Below are 16,639 nucleotides of genomic sequence, written 5' to 3' on the forward strand. Positions count from 1 at the left end.
GGGACATATGGCATTATCCGAGTATTTGGTGACTTTCGAAATCCACTACCAGATTTTTCTAGGTGGATGGTCATAAACTTATGTTTGCTGAGGAAGCTAGCTAAGGCAAACTCATAGGTGAGTATGGCAATAGGTCCGGGGATTGGTCTTGCAATTGGTCCAAGAACCTTTTATCTGTTTTGACTGAATGGCAACTTGGGGAGACTTGACTGGTGTTCGATATCATGTCCAGGGATGACTACTGGTTTTTCAAACTCTTCTGTCTTGGGTGTTTTGGTTTTTCTCTTATTTTGGGAGGAAGAATATTTTTTATCACTCATTCTCTTGTAAACAATCACGAGTTAGGAAGTCAGGAATTGAGTTCTGATCTCCTTTTTTATATTCTATATCAAGTTAAAAATACTTAAAATAGACTGCTATCTTGCAAAAACTTTGTTTTGATGTTATGTTTTTTACATCTTTTTCCAAGACAAATTTTGCACTTTTACAATCTATTCTTATAAGTTATAAAAGACTTTTGATCCAAAAGATCAAACTTAGATACCATAAATATTATATATAAATTTTTTTTTAATAGTACTATTATTATATATATACATATTATATTCCCAATCATTATTAGGCTTATTATTATTATTATTATTATTTTTTAGATTGTTGTCAGGTTTTGTGGCTACACAAAATATTGCAGTTGTCTTGTAATTTTTTTTTAATGTTTTTAACGTTGTTGGTGAGTAGTGTTATGTGTATTTACAATTTTACATATAAATTTCATTTTGTCAATTTTTTTTAAATTCATATTTTAAATTTATTATTTTTAATATATCAATAACTAAAACGTGAAGAAGTAAATATTTTGTATGTTCTTATTAAATACAGTTCTTATTTTTCTTATGTTGGTTTTTTCCTTTTTTTTTTTCAATACATTTTTTTTTTTATAATTTTGTTGTTCTTCTATTTGTTTTGTTTTGTTTTTTATTTTGTGTGTTCTTATACTTCATTTTTTCTCGTATTTTGATATTTTCTCTAATTTTTTAACATGCGGCATGTGATGTGTCCATTTGTACACGTGGCATAGAGTCTTGAGGATAAATTTCTCCGTTTAGGGATTTTAGCTGGTACCCGACATCAGAATCTTGAGATTGAGTGACTAATTTTAGAAAAGATTCCACTTATAGTTATCATTCCGGCCTACACCATATATTAATATCTGATTTATTTTTTTTTATTTTTTGTTTAAACACATATATTGATGTGTAAATATGTATTTTTAAATAAAAAATAAAAATAAAAAATTATATATTGGTATATGATATGTGAATAATAAATAATATTCCTCTTTTAAAAAGCCGAACCTGAAAACTGTTAATTGTTTTTATGAGATTTTCTTAAATAATGCACAAAAAGTAATGTGATGGCCTAATCCTCACCTAGTCACCACCTTTGCCTAATCTTGACAATTTGCAGCCTTTTGGTAGTGGAGGCAGGTACTAATGTTAGGCATTTTGAAGTAATACTACAATTACATAAAACTTTACTTAAAATATTATGTGTATTGAGTGGCAGTTATATTTTATGAGTTATTTATTTATTTATTTATTTATTTATTTGGATTTGAAATTTTAAAATTTTCATCATTTCAAAATCTAACACGTCAGTAGATATGATTATGTACGTAAAATTATAAGTATAAACAACATTTTCCTTAAAGTAATGTCTTTGTTTGGTGAGAGGATGGTATTTTTTTAAGAGAAATATCTGATTTATAAAAAAAAAAAAAAAAAAAAAAAAAAAAAGTTAATTTATAAAACTTAATCTAATTTCAAATTATAAATAAATAAAAAATCTCTAAGCCTGCCATAACAGCCAGTCCTAATATTTATGAGGTAAAAGTCACCCTTTATAAGGCTCTAAACCTGCTGTGATGTTGTGTCAAAAGTTTGAGTGTCATCTGCACTTTCCTTTTGCTCAGTCTCTTCTGCTTTCTGTTCTTTAAGTTAGGTTTTATTTCTCTCTCTAATCTCAACACCTGTGGGCTGTGGGTGACATATGACACGTGAACAGTTCCTATTGGAGCTTGCATTTTAAGTAGAAAATAAGGAAGAAAGATAGAATCATATTCTATATAATGTTATAATTTATTCCAAACTTTTTTGTTTTAAAATATTTTCATATTTTTTTAATGTTGATATGGTACTTAGCTGTATGCTTTTGGATGCTCTAAAGGAAAAGGCACTAACTAGCATTACAGCTCTGAGTTGAGTTTGTTTGAAATCATTGAGGGATTATTATTATTTTTTAATCTAAGACCACAAAAACACGTCATCATAACTATAGTCATATTATTTAGATAATGAAATAAGATGAGATAATTTTAGATAAAAGTTAAAAATTGAATAAAAAATCTATTAAAAAAAACCGTTTTAAAAAAATCCGTTTTATTAAAAATCTGTTACTATTTACGAAAATCTGCTACGTAAAAAAAATTTGCTATAAAAAATCTGTTTTATAAAAAAAATCAGCTATGGAAAAAAAATTATTCAATAAAAGAACTGCTATTAAATAACAACTGAAACAAAAACTCTTCTCTAAAAAAAAAAAAAAATCTGTTATAAGCCTATAAGTTGATACTAAATTATTACTAATACTATATACTATACATATAGAGATATTAATACTAACATATTAAGTTAACTACAATATTATACATATATTATGCTATAACTCTTATAATATATTAATATATACTAAGACTATATATTATACTATTATAATGTTACTACTACATATAGTGTATGTGTGTGTGTGTGTATATATATATATATATATATATATATATATTATAATGATATAGTGATACTAATACTATATGTTATATATTATGGAATATATATTATATATTATATAATAATACATTGATACTAAATTATTACTAATACTATATAATAATATATGGTCATAGTGATAATTATATAATATCTTATATATAATTATAATTTATATTATTATATATATTATTAAAAAAATTAATTTAAATATATATTATAATGAACCGGTCCAGTCTAATCTTAAAAATCATAAAACTGAAACCAGACTAGTTCCGGCCGATATTGGCATTTAAGAAACCGGTTTTGGACCCGGACCGGATCAGTCCAAAACCAGACAGGTGCCACCTGTTTGGGTTGATTCGATCCGGTCCGATTTTTCGATTAAAATTTACACCACACAATGCAAGCATCTTTTAAAAAAGAAAAACGCTATTAAAAATATGGATACCAAGTAGTCTTTAGGCTCTTAGAACTTGAAAGAAAGCTGAAATAAAAATAATTCCAAAAAATCCTTGACCATCGAGACCTTCATGGATCGAATCTTGACCACTTTTTTAGTTGAAAAGGAAAAAAAAGTAGAAGATAACAAACGAAGCTTCCACCTTTTCTCCCAACATAAACCTACTTCCTACTTTTGTCCCCCATAAAAAGGAATACTGACTATTTTATTTTTTAATATAAATTTATAAATACATTTTTTCCTTAAAAAAATTTGTTGAAGAAAAAACTATACATAATGTGTGAGTTTTAAAGGAATTTATGAATTTTCAGTGAAATTTTTGAGATAAAAATCACATCTAGAGAGGCATCTTATGGCAGAATCTAAATCATTTCCACCATGTCAGATGAAAAGTGTCTGAGGTTTACATACTTTTGGAGCATATTTGCATACAACAGAACATGTTAATACTTAATCAAACAACTTCAATAAAAAGCCAAAATCATGAAGGAACACAAAGATTAATATAGCATGCTTAATGATAGTTAAAGCAAGCCACTTTAACTATATTCTTAGAGTAATACTGCATACAATCATAAAATGTGCAGGTGCTGTGTAGTTACTTTGAAAACAAGCGGAGTTTACAATTAAAAAATTATTATTTTTCTATATGAATCTCGTATTTATTTATTTTTTTAAAATGATTGTGTGGCGCTTACACACTCACAATTATAATTATTAATTTTTTATATATATATATAAACGAACACTTCTTATCTCGAGGTATAAAAATATATATATTTTTTTCTCATATTGATCATTGCGCCTCCTCTGGCATCAATAGAAATCAGTATACAAATTGACACAAAGGGAAAGCACCCATTTTCTTCATTTCTTTTCCCCTACCTCCACCCTTTTTCTTGTTCTTCTTCGTCATTATTATCAGAAAATCTTCCCCACTGGCAAAAGGACAGATCAGGTGACCCAAATCAATGGTAGCGGAAGGGTTAGTGCCTTGACTTTCCCCCCAAAAAAAAGGGAAATCATGTTAGTGCTTTTGATGTGATTTTCTTCTGCCAATTTAAACATCATTGTCTATCCTCTAAGTCTCTGCCACGGGGTCCATAATAAGTCTGACAACCACCCCTTCCTCCCCACCTTCCTCCTTTCTTTGCTTGTGCAATCAGCGATTCAGCATGAATTCCAACCAAAATTATTGCACTAGAAATCACTCTCAAGCTTGTCTTTTGCTTTTGTTTTCTTTTGTTTTTTCTTTTTTTGCCATTTGTGAAGCAAAGACTTGAAGTTTGCTTTCACGTTGAATATATAGCAATGCTGTTCTTTATCCTATATTTTGTCACCTCCGATCACACATGGTAATGTGTTGCATTTCAAATTATTTCTTATTTTTACCACTTAAACGGCACCAATTTGAATATTTTATATAAAGTGTTACTAAGGACGATAAGAACTACAATGAAGAAAAATATTATTTATTTGTAAGAGCTTGCCTTTATTAATTAAGAATAATTCTATTTGAAAGCATTTAAATCATACACCATTCACGTGACATAATTTGATTTAAAAGATAAATTTTAAAATTTAAATCTTACAAATAAAATTATTTCATATGAATTGTGTTTAGCACAAATGTCTTCAAATACCAATATTACTCATTAATTAATGATACAAATGAGATGATACTCTAGACTCATCTTATTATTAGAAAATTACTCGGTATTTAATCGGTTTTCGAAAATATAAAATTGGTATATGTTGATTCGGTCTTCAATTTTGTCTAAAACTGGACTGGACCGGATCGGACCGATTATACTCCTAATAATTGGTAACACATGTCGATATAAAAAAATATTAAATTTCTTTTATTATTTTAATTTTTGATTAGTCACGTAATAAAATTTGTAGTACTTATAGTGATTTAGTAATACACGAAAACTATGGTATTTCGTGGTGGTCGTAGTTATACAAGAAGTGTTTAACTATCCATTACTAAAAAAACGACATAAATGTGGTCACACGGAATGAGTTTTTGTTTTTTTGAGAAAAAATATATTATTTTATTTTAATAAGAGAAAGTTTAATGTTTCTTGAATTGCTAGCAATGCCTCCTCAGTTCCTTCTAATCTTTTATTTCACGATCTTTGGTTACACCAAGAAAATGAAGCTTAAATAAAATAAATAAATAAATAAAGAAAAAAAAATATTATTTTGAAGGTGAATTCAAAGACTCCTCTTTTGGTTCAAAATAGCATATCTTCCTAAAAAAGAAATAGCATATCTTCCTTATCTTCACCTTTACACTTGTCTTTTTTTTTTTTTGAGACATCATTACACTTTTCTTAGGTTGCATATATCTATATCTATATCTATATATATTTATATATAAGTGGTTCTTAATGTCACATCGTCTCTTATCATTTAATAAAAACCAATCAACCGCCAACAACAAAGATATGGTACTTCCACAAATTTATTCATCAAATTATCTTTTGATGGAAGTCCTCAAAGTCCTTTAACTTGAGCAAAAACTAGAAATTAAAGTATAATACCTTTGGACTTTAATATTGCATTGGCCAATGTGTCATTGGACATCAAATTATGTATGATATCTTTTTAGTAATGCTACTTTTTAATAAAATTTTGTCGTGTTTAGTCGTATCAACTAATGTTATATATTTAAAGTGATTTTTATTTAAAGAAGAAATCACTTAAAATATGTCACATTAATCTATATGATTGAAAATTTATAAATCGGAGAATAATATTTATCAATTTGTTTCGTCCATAACCATGTTTCATTTTTCATAAATTGGAGAGGATAAACTCTACGAAATGAAAAATACTTACAAATCTTACAATAAAAACCTTACAAACTTCACTTGATTGATGATACCACCAATATAATAATTATTAATTTGATTTATTATTGTATGAGTAATGCTACAACCACAAAGAAATTTACCACTAAAACGGCACCGATTTGAAATATTTTATATAATCAAGTGTTACTAAGGACGATAATAATTAAAATGAAGAAAAACATTATTTATTTGTGAAAGCCTGCCTTTATTAATTAAAAATAATTCTATTTAAAAGCTTTTAAACTATACATCATTCAAGTGACATAATTTAATTTAAAAGATAAATTTTAAAATTTAAATCTTATAAATAAAATTATGCCCTATGAATTGTGAATAGCACAAATGTCTTCAAATACCAATATTACTCATTAATTAATGATACAAATGGGATGGTAATCTACACTCCTCTTATTCCAACCACCAATGCATTGGTTTGAGAAATGCTAAATTACAACAAATCTTATTTTAAAATCATAGAAATTTTATGTAATTGGTAACATTAATTTTTTTTATTTTAATTTTTGATTGATCACGTAATAAAATTTGTAGTTGTTATTGTAATTTAGTAATACACGAAAACTATGGTATTTCGTGGTGGTCTAGTTATACAAGAAGTGTTTAACTATCCATTACTAAAAAAACGACATAAATGTGGTCACACGAAATATTTTATTTTAATAAGGCAAAGGTTTGGATTCAGAGATGAGACGAGATTATTTTAAATGAAAGATGAAAGTTAAAAAAAAATATTATTAGAATATTATTTTTTAATATTATTATTATTATTATTTTAAGATTTGAAAAAGTTGTAATTGAGATTTAAAAAACTTGAATTGTTTATTATATTTTGTGTGAGAATTTGAAAATGTTGTAATGATGAGATGATATGAGATGAAATGAAACACTTTCCGAATCTAAACGAGACCCAATGTTTCTTGAATTGCTAGCAATGCCTCCTCAGTTCCTTCCCATCTTTCATTTCATTATTTTCTATCGATCTTTGGTTACACCAAGAAAATGAAGCTCAATTGAAATAATAATAAAAAAAAAAAAAAAAAAAAGAAGAAGAAGAAGAAGAAGAAAAAAGGAATATTTTGAAGGTGGATTCAAGGACTCATCTTTTGGTTCAAAATAGCATATCTTCCTTATCTTCACCTTTACACTTGTCTTTTTTTTTTTTTTTTTTTTTTTGAGACACCTTTACACTTGTCTTAGGTTGCATATTTATATATATAAGTGGTTCTTAATGTGACTCTTATCATTTAATAAAAAACAATCAACCGACCAACAACAAAGATATGGTACTTCCACAAATTTATTCATCAAATTCTCTTTTGATGGAAGTCCTCAAAGTCCTTTAACTTGAGCAACAACTAGAAATTAAAGTATAATACCTTTGGACTTTAATGCGTTGTTCAATGTGTCATTGGACATCAAATTATGTATTATATCTTTTTAGTAATGCTACTTTTTAATAAAAATTTGTCTTGTTTAGTCTTATCAACTAATGTTGTATATTTAAAGTGGTTTTTATATCAATTATTTAAATGAGAAATCACTTAAAATATGTCACATTAATCTATATGATTGAAAATTTATAAATAGAAGAATAATATTTATCGATTCGTTTCGTCCATAATTGTGTTTTCTTTTTCATAAATTAGAGAGGATGAGCTCTATGAAATGAAAAATACTTACAAATCTTATAATAAAAACCTTACAAACTTCACTTGATTGATGATACGAGTACGATAATAATTATTAATTTGAGTTATTATTATATTAGTAATGCTACAACTACAAAGAAATTTAAAAAAATATATATATTTAGATACTGATGTGAATTTATGTAAAACGTTATATCTACTTTACAATAAAAATAATTTTTACAATATAGCGTACGATGCCAGTTTGTGAATTTACTTTTGTGACTAAACCATTTTTCTTTTTATATTTAAACTTTTGATCGATTGGCAATTCATCACTTTTTTATAAAACTTATTTTGTGGTAGCAACACCCAAATAACTTCAAATGGAAAACAAAAGGAAAAGAGATGGGATAAACTTGCACACAACTTGAGAGAATAGAGAGCACCTTGTTTGTTTGTGGCGAGTGATAAGGAAGAGACAAAAAAGGGAACGAAATCTCGGAGTAGAGAAAGAAAGCAGTCAAGATGGGTGTGAGTTTAGCGTGAGTCAACCAAAATGCAACCGAGTCCGCAATGGGAGCGGGATGGGAGCGAGCGAGTGGCAGTATTAAGGCAGGCAGTAGTAGGCCATCCTTCCCATCCCACCACCTTTCGCCGTCATAAATGTTTTTGATCAGCATCTTCATTCTTCACCCTTTAATCTCTCCTTTATTTCCCCCCGCATCCCAAGGAGCAAGTTTCTCTCTCGCTCTCTCTCTCTCTCTGGTGTTTAGAATTTCAAAGAGCTTGGTTTACGTTGGATAGGCTTGTGTTTACCGGAAGAGTTCAGATTCTTTGCTGGGCCTTTGCGGTTGTGGGGTCCTGTTATGACAGAATGGGAACCGAGGAGAAGCGGCCTGTGGCTGAGGGGCATGTTGTGAGTGAATGCGAAAGCCCGGTTATTGTCCCAGTTCGGAAGGTACTTTGTGCTTTCTTGCTCCTTTTCCGCTCTTCTGTTTTTTTAATATGCAGCTCTTTGAATTATTACATCCCTATGTGTTTGAAAGGGGTCCTTTCGTATGAATTTCAGTGTTAATCTCATTAGATGCGTGCGCAAGTTAAAGATTTCGGATCGGTTACCTCCAAGTTCTGATCCTATACATATTTTTCCTGTTCCCCTTTGGTATTCATTTTCTTGTTCTTAAATTCAACTGTCTGAGATTTCCTGCTAATGGGATATGTTTCACTTTAATATGTTGTAGAAGTATCGATCGAGTGTAGAGATGGAAGTGAGCTTAAGGGGGTGTCTGGTTGTATATGTATACATATACTCTATGTCTGCATGCATGTATGTATACATATTTTCTACGCAAATCCCATGTTGAAGACATGTAAGTCTTGCTCCAATTTGGCCAGTCCAATAAAGTAAAAACACATCACCTGTGTGGTGAGAAGTTATGGACCAGATGATCTTGTGGAAATGAGCTAAAATATGCGTCCAGACTACAAAGTTTTATCTTTTTGTTTAGCGACAAGATTGGAAATCAGTAGGCGTTGGATATAGAACCTAGCAATGATTAGGCACAACTCTCAACGGAAGAAACTTATATCTGATACATTGAAATTCGGTCAAGTACACAAGATATCACAGATAGGAATGCTATATAGCGTTCGGAAGTTAGTTTGAAAGAAGAGCTTCTTGACCTTTACCTACAAGTAAAACCTCCATATTAATATATCTTATGAATTTATTATGAAAATTCTCTTTTATACTAATTCCACGGATCCGTTGATGTTTTTGTGGTTTCTGCCTAGCCAAGATGATTAGGTTAGGTGAGTTAAATGATGAGAAGATGTATTTTTGTGATAAGTAATAATGAGAGGAGTTATCGTGCCATTGACCATATAAGATTTACCGGAACAAGGCTATATCATGCAATTATTGCATTGCTATTTCTGATGATAAAAGAGTGCATTCTCTGGTACAGGATGACGGATTGTTCAGATATCTTTTCCTTAGAAATATGAACACCACTTCTTTTAAGGATTTCAAAGTGTGTTGATTGAAATCAATATGTAGAGGGAGAGTTGCATGAACAATACACTTTAAAATCTGAAGTATGTGCATTCTGATAAAAAAATCATAAGTATGCCCATAATTTTTTGCTTCTTAGCTAGGATGTTAAAAGCAAGAAACTACTGATTGAGCTTGTTCTAAATATTTGCCAAACTCTTCTTGTCCCATTTCAGGTGGAAGACTCGATGGGAGTAGCTAAAGATACTCCAAACAGTCATCCCTGGAAACGGAAAAATCTCTTCCTAGAGATACCCTCCAGAACAGCAGGAGAGTCCTCTCAGGATTTTGTTAGTATAAAGATGCCCTCAACACCAACTCCCACTCCTAAGAAAGTAAATTTTCTCCTATCACATGGTTCTATTGATGAAAGAATTACTGGGTCTCCCGGGCCCTCCTCAGCTAGAGGCAGATCATCCATAAGAAGTCTTTTACCAAAATTAAGCTTCATCTATCGAACTTCCTCAGATATTGAGAAGGTCACCAATCTAGCTTCTGAAGCTTCATCAACAGAGGCACAAGAAAAGCCTTCAATCTCAAGTTCATATTCACTTACAAAGATATTCACTCCTAGGGTGAAAAGAACATCATCACTTCCTGTAACTCCAATTGCACATTCAAACCCAGAATCTGCACATTCTGGGAGCACAAGTGGATCTCACAATTCATGGGTAAGTTTTCGTGATTAGTGTATAAGAATGTAACCTAGTTTATTAACCTCGTCTTCTATAAAACAACACAAGGTCGTAAGCATAAGGGGTAGAGCTTCTCTGGACTTATTGCTGTTAAGTTCTTCATTTGTGATGCTTAGGGGCAAGGGAAATAATTTAAAGTAAAATATTTCTAATGCATAGCATATTACCGAGTAGGCTTCAGAAAAATTAGTCAGGGACATCAGAAGTTCCCAGTACTAATGTTGAGTGCACTTTCCTTCAATTTCCTACATCTTTTATGGTTTTTAACTTGTGGGAAGCCTTAATATCACAGTCAGAACAATACGAGGATCCGAACATTTCTTACTTCCATTGTGATTTTCCATTTGCAGAGAAAAGGAGCCCAGCTGCAGATGTCTCGCTCTCTTTCAGTCCCTATCAACAACAAAGAAAGAAAAATAAGGAGGCTGGATTCATTTTTTCGTGTAATTCCTTCTACACCTCGAGTGAAGGAAGTTGATGCAGCATCAAATACTTCTCCAATCAGGGAAGCTGGTAATTTCGTTGTCTTAGTTTCTTTATGCACTTGCATACACGTTCATGAATATCCAAACTGATTGGATTGTACATTTTATATCTTTGTTATGGGTTTGACAGTCAATTGAGAGGTCAAACTGGGGCAAGTTCTCAGAAACAAGGCCTTATTATTTTTTATTTATTAAATGTCAGTAGAAGTTGCAGTGCATGGTCTATATCTAATAATTTTGCCAATTCACAAGAGGTGTATGGATATATTCTTTCTTTTTTTCAATGGCTTCTGAACTGAATTTCTTATTATCTGTATTTCAAATGTCTATCAATTGTGGTTATCAGCCTGCTGTCTTATTATAATCTCATGGTTCAGATAAGAATGATGATGGTGGTGAAGACATACCTGAAGAAGAGGCTGTTTGTAGAATTTGTCTGATTGAACTTTGTGAAGGCGGTGAGACTCTGAAGATGGAATGCAGCTGCAAAGGTGAACTTGCTCTGGCTCACCAAGAATGTGCAATAAAATGGTTCAGCATCAAGGGCAACAAGACATGTGATGTGTGCAAGCAAGAGGTTAAGAATTTACCTGTCACTCTGTTACGCATTCAAAGTATTCGAAGCCGAAATACTGGAGCAAATAGAGCCCTGGCAGATGTTGATGGATACAGGCAAGTGAACATACTTGAATGTATGAGAATGTCAAATCTTATTACAGCCAATCAGCCTCATCTTGTTCTGAAATCTGAGGTGGTATCCAAGTGTTAATCACTTATGAGTATCAAAAAGTCCCAGGACTGTTTCCTTCACTCACCAAACGTGCCCAAAATTTCATCTCAAAATAGTGCTAAACTTTCTCTCTTGAAGGATTGCCTGGATTTAGTTTGCTTTGCCACCTCAATTACAAAGGTGGAGATGATGTCCTGCATGATGACCTTCAAACAATGCTTTTATAAGACACATTTGTTTTTATAGGACATTTTAATTGAGCAAAGTAATGCTGCACTGTTATTGTACACACTGATTTTAGTCAGTGTTACAAGCATTTTACCACTCGATATCAGTATATGCCACGGTTGAGGTAGTTCTTATAGTATTCTCTTACCACCATACTGGTCCCTAATTGAGTTCACCCTTTCTCTGCTGCAGGCTTTGGTTACCGTTTGGCCTGACCAACCATTCCCCCTCCCTATCTTCTCTAAAATAACTAGAATTTGCCTCACCTTCTATTGTGGCTGCCACATCTACTTCAGTGCCATCAGAATTGATATCTAGACAAGGGGGGGCAACCACATAATTTTGTTACAAATTTACAATAAGTGCAGAATTTTTCATTTTTCCCCACAATCATTAGAACCAAACTTACGCATGCTGACTTGAGATTTTTTTATCTCAAGGTATAACTTTTGGCTAAAAACCTATTGATGCTTGAGCAATTCAAGCCTCTTTTCCACTAAAGTTTTCTGATTTGGTCAAGATCAGAAAGTGTCATCTATCACACCTCCCCCACCCTTTATTTCCATAAATACTTTTCTTAATGCTCAAGTGTATTGTATCTTTGAGGAAAGTCATTTATAGTGCTTACCGAGAAAGAATATCATGTATGTGTTTGAATTGAAGTGTTCCTCATGTTACATCCCAGTTTATCTTGTTTTATTATAAGATTTATGATGAAAATGGTCATGCACTAAATTTTATCAGTTTAAATTCATTTAGGGTTTGGCAGGAGGTTCCAGTGCTCGTCATTATCAGCATGCTTGCCTACTTTTGTTTTCTTGAACAGCTACTGGTAAGATTAGCCATTCCACATCCAGATCTGTCAAACAACAGTTAAATGTCCTTGATGATATATTTATTTGTGTGCAGGTTGGGAAAATGGGTACTAGTGCAATTGCTATATCTCTTCCATTTTCTTGTGTGCTTGGTCTACTCTCATCTATGATTTCCTCAACCATGGGTATGTTCAGTGTACAGTTGTAGAAATTTGGGAATTTTTTTATAGTCAAACCCATTAAAAAAAATCATAGGATCACTTTTGAAAACATTTAATAGTTAGACCAAGAAATAAATTAGGTGGTGAAAGAATGTGGTGGTGTCTGTCATTTAAAGAAAAAAATACAGTCATTCTCCATTTTAAAGAAAACACAATACAAACTATTGAAAAACTAAAACAAACAACAAGAGGTAAAATTGCAAAAAAGTTAAAAAACTAATAAATAAAAGACCCAGCCTGTCTACATGTGATTCTAATCTAAACCTAACAAAAGTTCAAAAACTTTTAAAACAATCTAAATGGTAACCAATGCAAACTATTGACAGCGTGATAAAATTAAAAGAGGTGAACTATTCATGACTCCAGTCATGTGTCATGTTTCAATTTAAATTACCTTCGATTATTTTTTACCATTCTCACCCCCTTGAATTACCGAAGGTGCACTAGTGGGAAACTCCTCGCCGAGGACCTGTGCACCCCCGGGATTAGTGGAGACTTTGTTCCGGGAACCCAGTAACAATCAAACTTTTTTTTACCATTCTCACAAGTATTTATTTTTTGCTTTTATATTTTAAAGAAAACTCATAAAAGACAATCAAACTGATTTCTTTCAGACTGAGAAATGTTTCAAAATGAAATATCATACCAATTTATCTTCTCTTAGTTATTTTAGTTTGATTTTACACCAAGTGAAGCAAGATCATGGCTCTGGCGCTGGGCATGTTGGCAAACATACTTGAGAAATAATGTAAAGATGTATAAATCTGTCATAAGGGTATTGTCATAGGAACCATTTACTGTTATTTTTATTCATAAAAAAAAAATCATAGGAAGTACTTACTGCAAATTGGATATGTGGACAAGTGGACTACATTTAGAAACTAGGTTAATCATTCACAGACACACTACCAAACATCAAAGCTTGGAAAGCTTAAAATGTCCTAGTAAATGTTGGTTCAATAAAATATCGTAAATAAGTATTTTTCCCACAATTTTGCTGACCCACACCTTTTGAACCTTTGTATACAGTGGAGAGAAGATTTGTTTGGGTTTTTGCGTCAATCCAGTTTGCTCTGTTAGTTCTCTTTGCGCATATATTTTACTCCTTGGTAAGAGCCTCTCTACTTTATATTTTTGGTTGCTTGCTTAGCTCTGCTGAAACTACAATAAAGCTCAACTTATCTTAGAAATTTAGTACGGGTATTTGGTATAATCAAGAGCAGGGCAGATTTGACCCCATCTCCCTTTGGACCTTCTGGTTCATGTACCATGTTTAAACACTATAAAAAGGACTTTTAAAAAATAATGATTAAACATTACAAAAAAATAATAGTATTTTCCTGCCTAAATCTGGATATGCTACTGATCTTGGGATCATGACCAAAGTTCCATTCATAAAAATGAGTATATGCATTCTCAAAGGTTAGAGTGAGATCATTCTAATTTGATACAGGGAAAGAACTCAATAGAAATCATACATGACCCAGATGAGCATTTTTCTCTTTTTGCTCATTACATCAGTATAAATCAGTTAATAGCATCTATCAAGAAGCCCTATTCATTGGCCATGAATCTGTTTTGGTTTGTGCATCTTCAGACCCCATTCAAGCTAATACCAAGTAGAAAAAATGGATGCTACATACATTAGATTATATATCTTTGGAAAATTTTACCTTACCCCTCAAACTATCATCCCTTTTGCAATTTGACTACTAAATGACCAGAGTCTTCGTTTAGCGCCCACTTTAAAACACAATTTGCAATTCACTTTGTCATTTTGATTTGACCACTATGATGGACAAAAGTAGGTAACATGGTACGATCTTAACGGTTGAATTATAAATTAGGTGATAATTTTCAAAATTGGTGGTAGTTGGGGGCAAAATGATAAATTTGGTATTTTTGTGTTCATTGCAAAAGGAGGGATAGCTTGAAGCAGTAAAATGTAATTTTCCCAGCCCTGTTTTCCTAATTGAAATAACTGTAGCAACCCTCTTCACTTTCATGTGGCACTATTTATATTATGGGATGCTGAAGTTACGATTTGAAGACCTGAAAGAAAGACCATCTAAGTAACACTAAACTAATAGAAATTTGTATCAATGCTTGCATTTATTTGTGGACTGCAGGTTCAATTGCAAGCAGTTCTGTCCATTCTGCTGGCAACATTTGCTGGGCTCGGTGTTTCAATGAGTGGAAGTTCTATTCTTGTCGAATTTTTGAGATGGAGAAGAAGGTGGCAGGCTCGGTCTGAGCAGCATCATGGTTCACAAGTGATGACTCAACCTCGTCGATTTCCTAGATCTCTAAATTCACCACAGATGCGCCCTCCCGAACACCACCACCAATCTGAAGTGGAAAATCGAGATGCATTTAGCGGGGGTTGAAATGGTATCCCATTGGTTAATATCACATTGTTTTGGTTAGATAGCTAATTTTGTTGCACCTGAGAAAGAGGAACGTGATGTCTTTTATAGTACTTCGCTAAGGCCACCATATATGTATTTTTACATGTTTATCACACAGACTTGTTTGTACAGGCTTCTGATGGTAGTAGAATTAATGCAGGATGCATTATTCTGTTGCAATATATATATACACCACACATACATTTGCAGATTTCGGACTTTTTTAGTGTCTGTATCTCGAGATTTTGTGTTTGGGGATATGATTTATAGCAATAGCACAGGTTTTCTCGACTTTGTGGTCTCCCAGGGAGACTTACAGCTGGCAGAAACATCTCATTTCTCATAGGGTTTTATACTTCTGAATCTGAACTTTCTTGCCATGCTGTGGACCGTATATTCGTTAACAAACGGTCATTGCAATGCAGAGAATAGAAGTAGGGTATTCCGTGATGTTCCATTGGAATAGGATGAATGTTTCTGTTGATGTCGTGTTTCGCAGCCTGAGCAACTCTACCATTTTGGATTGATCCCATGCTTTACGCCGACTGCTCCTCCTTGTGGGCTCCGTGGGCCTTTGTCCCTCTAGGCTCGGCCCAGGTCATCCCATCCTCATACAGACTTTGCTTTGCCGGGCTGTTCTTAGGCCCACCTGTACCCTGTGGGTTGGGCTTGCTCGGTCGGGCCCATTATCGGGGACAACCCCCCTTCTCAATTCAACAAGAAATTATAGCAACAACAGAGTGCGCTGCCTCTTCTCATTGCTCCTCTGTTTGTTACTACTCTTATTGTTTCCCAAGAAAAAACTAGACTAAAAAAGGAATCAATATCGAACGAACTTGGCGTTTTCCGGGTAATGCCCAAGCTTGGGTTTTGTACCATTTTTAGACCTTGGTAGGAGATATATCGAGAGGGGTTTTTTTTTTTTTCCAATAAAATGGCTCGGAAGAGTATGCTGAGGATGAGGCCATTGAAGTTCTGAAAGCTTGGAAGATCATTGTTTGTGATATTTCAGATTTACATATCACCTATATGTTTAAAATCTTAAGACCTTGTTATGGCTTTGGACATAAATTTCTATTCCATAATGAGGAGTTCAGAATCTCTTATTTCAGAGATTCCTGCAGGTTGCCATACAAATAAAGCCTGCAATTTTTTGTTTGATGGTGCATTTCATTCACTTTGCTTTCATTCCCATTTCGGGTCTCA

At 32.3% G+C, this 16,639-nt stretch overlaps 1 protein-coding gene across 1 annotated transcript; it reads left to right on the forward strand.

Annotated features, from left to right (window-relative positions):
- Positions 1-8,364: 8,364 nt before the first annotated feature.
- On the forward strand, positions 8,365-15,648 carry LOC121241273. Its single transcript, XM_041138973.1, has 8 exons — positions 8,365-8,756; positions 10,028-10,522; positions 10,897-11,059; positions 11,409-11,703; positions 12,749-12,821; positions 12,899-12,989; positions 14,055-14,134; positions 15,155-15,648. Exons 1-8 carry the CDS (start codon positions 8,673-8,675, stop codon positions 15,410-15,412), a joined length of 1,539 nt encoding a protein of 512 aa, XP_040994907.1. The 5' UTR covers positions 8,365-8,672; the 3' UTR covers positions 15,413-15,648.
- Positions 15,649-16,639: the final 991 nt, after the last annotated feature.

Source organism: Juglans microcarpa x Juglans regia, chromosome 7S, assembly GCF_004785595.1.
Source record: "Juglans microcarpa x Juglans regia isolate MS1-56 chromosome 7S, Jm3101_v1.0, whole genome shotgun sequence".
NCBI lineage: Eukaryota > Viridiplantae > Streptophyta > Magnoliopsida > Fagales > Juglandaceae > Juglans > Juglans microcarpa x Juglans regia.

Bases quoted from the DNA above. Each gene is read 5' to 3' on its own strand.
- LOC121241273 (XM_041138973.1), top strand. From the start codon at position 8,673: ATGGGAACCGAGGAGAAGCGGCCTGTGGCTGAGGGGCATGTTGTGAGT. The intron at 11,060-11,408 runs GTAATTTCGTTG...CTCATGGTTCAG, and splicing joins TTCTCCAATCAGGGAAGCTG to ATAAGAATGATGATGGTGGT. The intron at 14,135-15,154 runs GTAAGAGCCTCT...TGTGGACTGCAG, and splicing joins CGCATATATTTTACTCCTTG to GTTCAATTGCAAGCAGTTCT.